Source organism: Antechinus flavipes, chromosome 2 (assembly GCF_016432865.1).
Source record: "Antechinus flavipes isolate AdamAnt ecotype Samford, QLD, Australia chromosome 2, AdamAnt_v2, whole genome shotgun sequence".
NCBI classification, from domain to species: Eukaryota; Metazoa; Chordata; class Mammalia; order Dasyuromorphia; family Dasyuridae; genus Antechinus; species Antechinus flavipes.
The window spans coordinates 528,774,794-528,787,798 of NC_067399.1; the positions used below are offsets into that span (position 1 = coordinate 528,774,794).

The 13,005-nt window shown below is 31.1% G+C and overlaps 1 protein-coding gene across 6 annotated transcripts in view; it reads right to left on the reverse strand.

Annotated features, from left to right (window-relative positions):
- ZNF280D (zinc finger protein 280D) overlaps positions 1–13,005 on the reverse strand; it is a 94,526-nt gene that overhangs the window by 17,206 nt on the left and 64,315 nt on the right. For 5 of the 6 annotated variants that reach the window (XR_007951024.1, XM_051980711.1, XM_051980710.1 and 2 more), the window contains 4 exons: positions 10,234–10,296; positions 5,892–6,010; positions 5,753–5,789; positions 753–798 (listed from right to left, as the gene is read on the reverse strand). Coding sequence is in view for 5 of the 6 variants with exons in the window: in XM_051980711.1 (XP_051836671.1) it covers positions 753–798; positions 5,753–5,789; positions 5,892–6,010; positions 10,234–10,296 (265 nt within the window). In the remaining variant the exon portion in view is untranslated. Of the gene's footprint in view, positions 1–752; positions 799–4,893; positions 5,087–5,752; positions 5,790–5,891; positions 6,011–10,233; positions 10,297–13,005 lie in introns of those variants that run through there. The other variant, XM_051980713.1, reaches the window with a different exon arrangement.

Sequence of the window (13,005 nt, forward strand, 5' to 3'; positions counted from 1 at the left end):
CTAGTTCCACAGCAGAGTAGTAATCAAGTTTCCTGCTACTCCAAAACAATTAGAGCTACAGCTACTTGTGTAACAGAATTATCGAATAAGGATTAAGAAGAAAAGTTTATTAAGTTGCTGCTCAAAAAGATGAGGATAGTTTACATTTATATCGTGCCTCTTCAAATTACAAAGCAGTTTGTATATGTTTTTTATTTGAATGATAGAAATAATTTAGAATTATCCCCATTTTACAGATGAGGAAACTGAGGCTTAGAGAGGTTAAGTGACTTGCCCAGGGTCACACAGCTAGTAACAGGATTTGAACCCAGGTATACCTGATTCCAAGTCCAGCACATCGTCCACTATGTCACGCTGCCTCTCAGAATAAGACTTTTAGACAGATTTATATTAAAACATAAAATGTTAAGGTACCTGGCAAATTAAGATTGGGTAGAAAATAAATTCATGGTGGTCTACAGACTTTCAAGTACATAGAATGTATCACCACTATTTGTTCAGTTGAGTAAATAGTGACAATGTGAAATACATAAAGGCCTTGTAAAAATTATACACTGCTAAAACTTTCTGACATGCAAATAAAAAAATTACTTTCAAATTTTAAAGTAAATCTAAGTTTTATTAATAGAAAAAAATTTAAGTTAACATTTTTGTGATAAATGTTAATAACTGCTAAAATGAAAATGTTTTTACATTCAAAATATTAAATATATTTTATTTTAATGTCCTCTAAGATAAAAATAAAATATTACCTCAGGTGTAGCTTCTTTTTCCATAGTGATTATTTCATTCTTTAACCTAATAGAAGTAAAATAAGTTTTCGAGATTTTACTTATCTTTTAAGCAATAAAATATCCAACTCCTACTTTTTTCATGCTTAAAAGAAAATTACTGTAAATGTATGTATTTATATATATATGCAAAATTTTATTGTACATATTTTCAGTAAATATTTTAAAGTAGAAATAGAACATTAAGACCCAATCATATATAGATTTTTATGTAAAAAAGACTCCCAAATGATAAGAAACTTTCCTCAGAAATTTATAATTATATAAGCACTTGGAAGTAGTCAATAAGCATGTTAGATAATTAATCTGTTATTTTATAACAGTCAAATGCTAGCTAAAGGAGAAATCAAATTGTTTGCTGGAGCCATTTACATTTAAAAATTATGTAGCTAGACTTTTAAAAAAAATACTTTCACTCATGTTTAAAAGCAAAGTTTTTTTTTTTTTAAAGGATAAACATTTTAATCAAATACAAGGTTAAAATATAATTACCAATAAAAAAATTTTAAATGAATCTGTTTCTTAAACCACCCAAAATAATGCTACGTCAGATTACTACAAATAGGTTACTCTGAATGCTATAAAGTTACAGGAGCACTAATTTTAATTCTGTTATGAACATTGATGCAGAAATGGTGTAAAGTTTTATTTACTATGAAATCTTCCAAGTCATCACTTTCAATACAAAATTGAACTTTTCAAAGGCCTGTTTTGGAAATTACTGCTAGCTATCTCAGATGACAATGTAAAAAGTTTAATTTCAATCTGTTTAACTTGGAAGCTATGTTTAGTATATTTGATCTGAATTCAGTGCAATTAAGCATTCATAATCTCAAAAAGCTTAATGGCTATGTAGAATAATATTCTTAAAAATAAGCCATAATTACAATGATTTCAGTTTTATAAGGAAAATTAAACTCACTAATATTTGAGATACTATTCATCTAAAACAGAAATACTATCCATCTTAACTGATAAATAATAACTGTGTAGTCAATGAAGTGATGCTGACAAAGAAAGACTAATTCAATAATCATTATATGCTCTCTATGGATATATTTCAAAAATTATATTTACTAATAGTTACTTTAATTGGATATTATTATTATTTTTTTGCACAGGGGAGTTTGGCTAGACAATTTAGATTAAGTGACTAGCCCAGGGTCACACAGCTAATGCTTTACTGTCTGAGGCTAGATTTGAATTTAGGCCAGTGCTCTATCTACTATGCCACCTAGCTGCTCTCTTTTTACTAGATATTAATAACAAATTTGTTAGTTCTATATAAAACCATTTGCATGTATTTAAATTATTTTACTTTGAATTTATAAGTACAACAAATATGCTGAAGAAAATATGTCAATATTTCTTTTGAAGCATTAATATATATTATGTTATGATAACTTACAATTAACTGCGGAGAAAAATTAACTAGAATAAAACAAATGTCAACACTAAATAGAACAAATGGCTCTCAACCAATTTTGATTAAATCAGGAGTTGTACTCCTTAGAAATGTTTTATCAATAAAACATGAAGTAGCATCTCAAGGAAAAACTATAGCCTTATCATTTAAAATGGAAAATTATGACCAAACACAGTTTTAAATATTTTATATTATTTAAAATAACTGATATGGATAGGGAACAATATTTTTAAATAAGCTTAAGAACCAAACAATATGTAATTTTTTATTATAAAATAAAAGCTTAGTAAATACTTTTGTATACTCAGTTAACAGTCAATGAAATGTAATTCCTTTCATAGAAATGATTTACTTTGCACTTCAAAAAATAAATTTGAATTTTTTACTATAACTATACAAAAAATAGACTTCTAACCTATAATTTTTCTGTGTCAGTGATTATCTACTTTAAGCTAATAATATCTAGCACTAAACAGCATGCACTTTACAAATATCTTATTTTCACAACAGTTCTGGGAGGTAGGTGCTGTTCTTATTCTCAATTTTACAGACAACCAAATTGAGTTGGATTGATTTTAAGTGACTTAGTTAGGGTCACACAACTATTAAGTGTATAAGGGTAAAATTGGATTCCAAGTCCAAATGATCTATCCAATGAACCACTGAGGTGTCTATTCCACTTTGGCCACAGATTTGAATCTGATAAAAATTATAACAGGCCAAATGTAACCCATAACAAAATATTTTAATTTATCATTATCATTATAATTATAATCATTATAATTATCATTAGAAGTGAAGTATTTGATTACATTCTTTTTAAAAAATCAATAATTTGTATATTAGCTAATTGGAAAAAGTTATATTTATCAAAAAGTTATACAAAGAATTTAAAACATAACGCTATTCTTCTTAAATATTTCATCAAATTATATAGTTGCCAAGTATTTTTATTACTTTCACTTACAGAATATAAAGAAGCTAAATTTTTATAGAAAGAACACTGAACTGACAAAGTAAGATCTGGTTTCAAGTCGTGGCTTAATAGTTACTGTTTGGATAATCTGAGTTTTTCTCATCCATAAAAATGGTGAGAATTCTGGCACTAATCTATTTTGAAGGGTTGTGAAAATCAAATGAGAAAATAAACATTTGATATTTTATCACTATGAAGAATTGTATAAATGAGTATAAATGAAGAAATGTGTAAATGACCTTATTAGTCAAAAAATTAAGATAGTAAAGACTTCTACTAGATAACTCGAGTTGTATAATAAAGGCTTCCAAGTCCATCTATGATCCCTCTTTCCAAGTAAATAAAGCACATAATAATAATAAAAATGATGATGGCTATTCAAATTTTAAGAGGCCATAGTAATTATAAGAATTTTAACTGGGATATATAAACATATTATAATATTATCCATCATAAAAGCATACTTATTTAAATTGCATCTTAAAAATAGGAGTTCTGGTTTTAAGATCTCTGATATAGATACTGATTGTCACAGACTGCATAGTTTTGTGGGATTTTATTTTTTTTAAAAAATGCTTATGTAGTAAATGCTATTTTTGATCTGAACATACTGTTCCTAAATAAAAGAAAATTAATAAATATATATTAGTTATGTCTAGATTTAATATTAGTAAAAATAAACATATCAAACTAACTTCCAATCTTGCCCCCAACAAAAACCAAAACATACAATAACTGGGGATACTATATACATATAAAATCAGAGGGCCCTTAAATATAACCTTTGAATTTGACAGTTTTTCCTAAAGAATTTTAAGTTACTGGCTAAAGTAGGCCTGGAATTCAGGAACTTTTTTTCTTAAGGGAAAACAAGTTTTATGTATAGAAATTTAATTAAAAATTTTTATTCTAAGTAGTTTCTAAATTTAACTGAATTTTTTTTATTTCAAATAGTTTTAAATTATAATATTCTTTGTTAACATGTTTTTAAAGTTAATTACTCTTTATAAGTAACAAAGTTCTTCATTTTGACCACTGTAAAATAATATTACTCAGTACTAGTGATGATTTATCTAGATGATCCCATCAAAATGCTTTATGGCTTCTCATAACATTTTAGTCAATATCCAAATTTAAGAGTTGTGAAACAAGCAGTTGTGTGAAAACTTGGTAACAATTTTAAATATAGGAAATTTTATAAAATGGAGCAAAAAGCTATGAGAAAAAAACAAAGTAATATGAACACAAACAAACATGGAGGAAAACAACATAAATTTTATCTACTCAATGAATGGAAAGTTTAAAAATTAGTACTGGTAAAAAAATGATAGAAGTGACAATGAATAGCAAATTATAAATGAGAGTAAAAATAGTGCTGGTCCGAAATGCAATTGTGTGACATAATGGTCATGGGCAAGAAAATTGCAGCTTGTCTACCTAGAATTTGAACTTAGTTTTGGAAGTCTGAACTTTACATTTGGAAAATGAATGAAATAATGTAATTTCAAGCACTGCAGCCAAAATGAACAAGCTTCAAACTTAAAACTGCATTAGAACTAAGATGTTGAAGCAATGGGCTGATGGGCTTACTGGCTAGAACTGGACCAAAGATTAAAAAGAAGAGCCACAGCCCCCAGTGGGAACTATGCTCAACTTGGTGTGCCTTGTGGCCTTCTAGGCCACATCAGCATCAGACTTACGGGAGGCCAGCCATGTAGCAAGGCACTCTCCCCAAGATCTGATTGCTTGAGGCGACAACCTGGAGCAGGTTCCACAGTCAGACTATTCACGATCCTTGGTAAGGGAGAAGAGGCACCAGTTGTGTCCATCGGAGGGGGACACTGTCCAGATATACCCTGGACATTTTTTGAAATCTCTGGGCTGCTTCTGCATCTGAAAAATAAGAAAAATAGCAAAATAACAGACAAAGAATGGAAAGAAAGGAGAGTTAACTGACCTTAAACTCAGACTTACAAATAAGAAATCAATTAAGAAACAAGACAAGACAGAGCCAAAAGACAAACAACTATATTATTTAATGTAAAACATACTTGATGTCAACATATTAGATACTGTAAAAGAAAAGACATACATTAAGCAAAGTTTTAAAGACTGTAATAGCAAGTTATTTCAGAATAAAGCCAATAAGAGAAAAAACAGATGTTAAAAACTTGACAGAAAGATATATGTATCTAATATCATTTGTGGGCTGGAAAGAACTGAATAATGTTGGCCATAATTCAAAAAATGTTATGAATGAAAACACCTAGGGCTGTGAATTTCAGGAATTCCATTTTGTCTTAGACCAGGGGTCATGAGCCCCACACAAAGCAGGACCACCACTTTCAACAAGTACCTTAAATAAAACAAACAAACAAAAAAACCCCAAGCCTGTATGTGCATGTGTGCGTGTGCAAACGCACATGGCCACGCACATGTATACACACACACACACACACACCCCTAAACTCTTTAATATTTTTTTGGTTCTGTCAATGGCAATTGAAAAATCCAGCAATGCTAACAGTCATCAGTACTTTAAAAAATAAAATCACTTACTCTGGAAGTTGTTCAGAATTTGAGACAGAAACAGGCACTGAAATTAGAAGAAAAGTTTTAGATTTAAAAGAAATGACAACTGGGTCAATGTTGTAGGTAATTAAAATGCTTCATTAAAATATAATATACAAATACTTACTATTTTCTTTAATAATTTGGCATGTGTGAGTGTCACTTTCACTTAAATGTGTAGCCATATTATCTACACCAGAAACATCAGTTAGGAAATCACAATTAAGGCACACTACAGTAATGCCCCTAGAAGAAAAAAAAAACAAATATTGAAAAGTTTCAACATTTAAGTTTATACAAAATTTAACTGATTTTTTTTCCTTATAATGATAAAGCTTACTATCATAATGATGACTTCTAACATTTTTCTAGAAAATTCTAATTCTTAAGGACAAACAATTCTTAAGAAATTAGAACATGTGAACCAAGTTTAAATTAAAGCTTTCAGTCATTAAGAGTCAATTTTTACTATTTTAAGTATTTCCATATATAGTTCTTTAAAAAGTTAGATATGTAGAGACTGAAGTTTAGTAATGACTCTATCATGTATGTAACCTTGAGTCACAATTTTTCTGTATCATTACCCATTCACAAAACAAAATATATTATTTGCCAAATATGTTTTACAGTGTTATTGTGGGGACTGTTATGCCAGTTCTAATTTCTCCAATTATCCTGACCCAGTTCTGACTCAGTTTCTCTGTTTCTCAAAGCTCAGTCCTGCAAAAGCTCCCCTACCTCTTTATCAGAATATTGGATAAGGATAAAAGATCTTACGTTTTAGAATATCAGAATGCCTCTCCCCATCCCAAGCTATCGAAATGTCAGATAACTGTCTTATCAAAATACCTCTCCCCATGTTTGGGGTACCTCCCCCTGATTATGTCATCCCGTTCTGGAGGCTCACCCCACAGTCACAGTCCTGTTCCCGCTCTCAGTACCCTGACTCTACCCCTGCTTCAGTATTTACCCTCATCACCCTCGAGTCTGAGCCATGTGTATATAAGTCATTGAGAACTCACATTGTTTGCTGGATTCTTGGAGACAATAGTATCATTCAGTCCTGGGACCAAACCATGGATCCATATGGTCCCAGTAAATCTTTCCCATTAAATAAATTATTAAATACTCTCTAATCTCTATCTTGACTCAGTTTCTTCAGCATTACAGATAAAATTGGAGAACAAAAGACTTATAAAATAAAAAGATGGATACTCTTTGCAATCATTTCTTTGCCATTGATCAATTAGGGGCTCAATAGATAAACACTTGAGGCTCAAATCATTGATAACTTTAAAAGTACTTTAAAATCAATAATATCACAGAGTTTTTTAGGAGAGAAACTTGAAATGATTAATAGTTAAATAATTTATTAAATAATTTGTTATTGATTGTTTATAAATAAACACATACGTGAAAACACATTAAAAAACAAATGGAATCTGTCACTTTTATCTACCAATCCCACCCCTCCCCCAACTTCACTGTTTACTAACTTTGCCACTATAGTAGCTAAGTTCCAAACAGCCTTTTGACAACTTTATGTTTTTAATTCTCCTTATAACATACCCGACCTCCAACAATTCTTAGAATTATTAAATCATAGTAATCCCCTCCCCCCCACAAAGTGCATCTTGAAAATATCTTTTTATTCCATCTACCACCATCTTATTTCAGCTCCCAATTATCATGTATATGGACTACAACAGTAGTAACTTATTGATGAGTCTTCCTTCTTAGGAGGTTCTATCCCTCTCTCCAATCCATTCTGAATTTCACTGATTATTTAATTATCCTATAATACTTCAAAGGTTCCCTATTGCCCACTATCTAAATATATTTTTTAATTCAAAATTTCACAATATAATAACACCTTTATCTCCCACTAGTTCAACATAAGCACTGTAGCCAGACAAGAATATTCACCATTTCCTGTACTCACCCTACATTTTTGAACTTTCATTTCTTTCTTCATATCATTGCATCCACTTAGAATGTCTCAACTCTACCCATTTAAGTCCTATCAATTTTTAAATATTGCATCAAATTCTATCTCTTTCCTTAACCATTACTCAGATGTGATATCTGCTTCCCCCTTCTCCCCATCTCTTCTCTAAATTACACTTAAGATACCTAATTAAAATGTCTTGGTAAGCTCCTATTCATCAAGGAGTGTGTATCATCTACATTTGGAATTTGTGACAAAAATCTAAAACAATACACAGCTGGCAAATCAGCACACATGTGAAAAGAGAATTGTATCCTCATTATCATCTAAGGAGTTACAATAACTTAAAAGAAAATTCCTTTTTTTTTTAAACTATGGGCAATAAGTTAAAATATGTGCAATAAAAGATAAATACTGGTTACAAAGGGGAAGGAGAAGGACAATCTTTAAATTTCAATAAAAAGAGCTACCCAATGCAAAATACTTTAAAGCTATAAAGAAATTAGCCTAGGGCAGTCCACTGAAAAACTAACATCACGCCCATATGAATACAATGGTGGTTTTTTTAAATGTATCAAACAATGCCATCAATAATCAACTTAATGATTCACTGTTTTTTTGGAATAATGAAATTTGGAAAATTCATCATTATTTTAAAGCCCACTATTAATTAATGTAGGACCTAAAAAAGATAACATTTCAAACTTTTTTCTAATTTTTTCTTATTCTAAAATTTAAAAAAAAAATTTTGATCCTTGAATGTAAATTGTCTCTGCATTTAGACTTCATCCTAGCTGCAAGTGTCCTACTATCTTATATGTGCTTTTCTGTTAAATAGAGGTTTCTCTACTTGATATGTAGGTAGGTGAGTATGTGCATAAACTCAAGGGTTATAAATGAGAAGTCCCTTATATTTTATCAAAGCTACAATTTTTCAACACTGTATGGACTGGTTACTAGATTACTTTGTACCTATTCCTCAGGGTGATTTTAGAAAAACTGTTTCAAATAGCAACTTATTTATGCACTATTTCAACAAAGGAAGATAGTGGAAGAACAAGAAAAGAAAGATTAAGAGGAAAGCAGAACTCAATAGCCTAACAGATTCTTCTTCTTTTGGGATGTGCATCTAAGAGGAAATAATTTTTAAAAGTAATTTTAATCACCGACATTTGAAATACACATAGAGATATTTTTTGCATGAATATTTTGTCTGCTATTTTTAAAAGTCTAATTTTGAAATAAAAGATAGAATTTGGAAAACTTTTATACTATATGGTTTACTTAGAAACAGAAATTGAAGTGCAAGTCAAGTTAACAAAACTCTCCTGAAGGTTCTTTTGACATAACCAAGACTGTTAAAACAGGGTTACCTGATTCTATTGTAATACCTCAGTTTCCCTGCATTAGTTTCTCTGAATTATAATATCTCAGTTTCAATGAGTTAGTATGTTATATCCAAACTCCCCCTTCTTGGCCATTAGAACCCAGAGAATTAGGGCCTCAGACCATTCTCACATTCCAACGAGTCATAAAACCTCAGATGGCTTATCTCAAATACCTAGATGTCACTCACTATCTTTCTGGCCAGCCCAGACTTTCTGTCTCCTGCTTGACCACTTTCTTGACCCCTAACTTAACAAAATTTATGGTCCTTTCTGAAATTATGACTTACTAAATGTTTCTCCCCACTCTTGCCTTTGTTTCTCTGATAGTTGGAACCCTACCAAAGTCTCTGAAATTAATTGCTGAATGCTGAGTACTCTGAGACAAGAGTGCCATCCAGCCAACGAGTCCAAACTCTTCACTATTAAAATATTAAAAACCTTTGTCTTGCCTCAGTTTCTCCTGTATTAATTACACTGTAAGTGAGGGGAGTGTGAAACTGTGTTCCCTTTTGTTAAAATTAACACACTGAAATTCTGTGCCCTTTTTGGTTCCTAACCCTGCCCCAGGCTCCTTGGCGTCTGTGAGAGAGCTACTCAGGCTGGGCCATTTCTAAGGCAAATCACCTCAATTAATAGGCTGAGATCCATGCAAATTCAAGCTAAAAAAGCCTTCAAAGTAATTTCAATTGGGAGATCCTGGTCTGATCAGTTCAAATTGTCCCCAAGCCCCCACCAAGATATACTCATAAAATAGGTTTCTGTTTACTAATTTCTTCGCAGAAGTCTGGAGTAGGACATAGCTGTCCATTCTCTTCTCAGTGCTAGCCTCCATTTCCCTAATAGGACCTTGCTACCTAAGACGTCAGTTTTTCTAGCAAAGCTGACTTCTCATCCAGCAATAAATTTCCATTTTTGCCACCTAAAACTCTTCAGGTTAGTGAATTCTTTCATGAAGGACCTGCAACTCCATTCAAAAGGGGATTTCCACAACTCTCTGACTGCCACTAAAACCCCATCATAAGGATATAATAAGCCTTGAAACTTTAGGATAGAACTGCGTTAAAGGGAAAATGACAAAATGCTAATATTAACATTTAAATTGCTCAAATATTTTTATAAAATTAAATCTGTACCTCAAGTCGTCTGAATGCTTCTTAAAAATGCAAAATCTTTTACTTGCACGGGCGCTGTGAAAGCTAAGGGGAAAAAAGGATTTAAAAATAAAATTATAAATTGTGCTACCACACAATGAACATATTTATTCATCAACTTCTCTAAAAGCTGAATAAATTTCTATACTTTATAAGTCCTGATGAAAAACCGATATAGAAAAACTACTAATACTGTTGTTTGAATGATATTTTGCATTTTCTATCTATTTCATTGTTCCTTGAATTCTAAACTGGGAGATAATTGTATTGGGACAATTATAGTATATTGGTACATTACCTGGTACTCCGACATTCATAAATTAATGACACTGACATTCATTCAACAATTCATGAAATACATTGTACAAGCAAAGTGGACAACTGTTACTGCCATTTTTAAAGTCCTAAAACATATTATTGTAAAGGGCAGGAACTTTGGAGAAATATACTTAAGGCTCAATATGATTGATTTAAACAAGGTGTTAACTCAGTGGAATTGACAAAACAATGGTTATCTAGTTTAGCAAGTGAGTTCTCTAGTTCAATATGATTGACTTAATCTTACAACAAATAATGGTGCCCTAGTGATATAATGATTGGTTTATACTCAGTATACTATAATAATGTAATTGTAATAAAGCATATAAACTGGGGACAAACTCAGCCAGAGGGAGACTTCAAGACATTCTATCTCCCACCATCGTGGTGGCTGGCCTGTCTTCCTTCATTTCTCCACTGAGACCAAATCCCGTCTGAAGACCCTCCAGAAAGCTAGCCAGGTCCCAGGTGAAGGAGACAGACTGTAGAGGAGATAATAAAGAATTTGGACTTTATCCCTGGCCATTCTCAGAATGATTATTCTGCTGAAAAAAAGGATGGTCCCAAGACCTACAGAAAGCTAACCAGAACATTACTTATTATGATCAATAAAGTTCAACAGCAAGAAAGAGAAAGTGCCACTTAAAAACAACCACAGAAGGTATCAATATTTGGGAGTCTACCTATCAGGACATATATAGGAATTATATTAATAGTGCTTCTAACAATATGAATAAAATAAAACTACAAAGTATTCTTTGTAGAAATTGAATAGGCCTAAAAAAAATCAGAGAAATAAAAATACATGAATGGCTCATGATGGTATGCTGAGCCACTGTAATAAAAATGACACTACCTAAATTAATTTGCCTCTTCAATGCTATACTAAACTTACAAAGGATTACTTGGTTAGAACTAGAAAAAAATAGTAATAACAATCATCTGAAGGAACCAGACGTCAAAAATCTCAAAGGGAATAAAAAAAAAAAAAAGATGGAAAGGAAGAGGGTATCATATCTCAAATTACAACAAAGAATAAATCATCAAAACCACAACAAGATAGAGGATGATCAGTGGAATGGAATAGGTACATAAATTAATGAAAAACAAAACAAAACAAAAGCAGAAGCCTGAAAACACAGCTACAGAGAAGAAATCAGGTAGAAATTGGGTAGAAGCCAACACCTTTCACTTTATATCTACACGACTCAGATATAAAGATGGACTTCATTAACAAATTAAGAGGCACAAGAAAGAAATTAACTTTCAATTTTACAGATGGGAAGATATCACAATAAAGTAGGGACAGTTTTATCCAGATAATCAAATGGACAATTTTGATTACATAAAAATTAATTTTTCTTTGCACAAACAAAAAAATCAATGCAGCTAAAATTAGAAGGGAAACAATTAGTCAAAACAGTTTTTGCAAAGTTTCTCTGATAATGGCTTTATTCCAAAGGATATAAGGAACCAATGCAAGTTTGCAACAAGAGGTATTGAACAACTAATTATAACAGTCAAAGGATAAGACTTTATGATTTTCAAGGGAAGAAATATAAACTATAGCATTATGAATAAATGCTTCAAATCACTATTAATTAGGGAAATGCAACTGAAAGCAACACTGAGGTTTTATTTCGTTCTGATTATATTTTTAAAATTAACGAAATAAGACAAATATTGGAAAAGTTATGGGAAAACAAATACATTATGTACTGTTAGTGGAGCTGTGAACTGGTCTAGCCATTCTGGAAAACAATTTGAAATTATGTTCCAAATGTTATTAGTTGTGCATATCTTTTAACTCCAAAATACAACTGACAGACCTCTAACCCAAAGAGGTTAAAAGAATGCATATTTTTTTAAAAAGACTTTTTAATAATAGAAAAGAACTAAAAACTGAAGAGGTACCCATAAATTGGGGAACAGCTAAAGAAATTAAGGTACAGGAACATAATGGAACACTATTATAGAATAGATTCCATAATATGGAAATGACAAAAAGAACGGTTTCAGGTAAACATGGAAAAACTTGCATGAACTAATACTGAGGGAAAGTTAGTAAAACAAGGAAAACCATTCATATAAAAAATTTATTAAAATAAACTGAAAAACTTCATTTTAATCAATGACCAATTATGATTTCAGAAGACTGATGTTGAAGCACTACTGATAAAGGAATGCTAGACCCAAAATGTAGGAAATATTTATTTTTGGATATGGCCAATGCAAGAAATTGTTTTTAATGAATGTGCATATTTGTGAGAAGGATTTTGCCCTTCTCCCTTCTTTAACTGCAAGGGGTAGTAGATAGGAAGTCAATAGAAAAAAACATTAATTCAAAAATTAAAATAAAAAGCCTATCTAACATATGTAATTTAGGGCACATAGTTCATGGATGAAATAGATGAGATTTTTTTCTTTTTTCACATG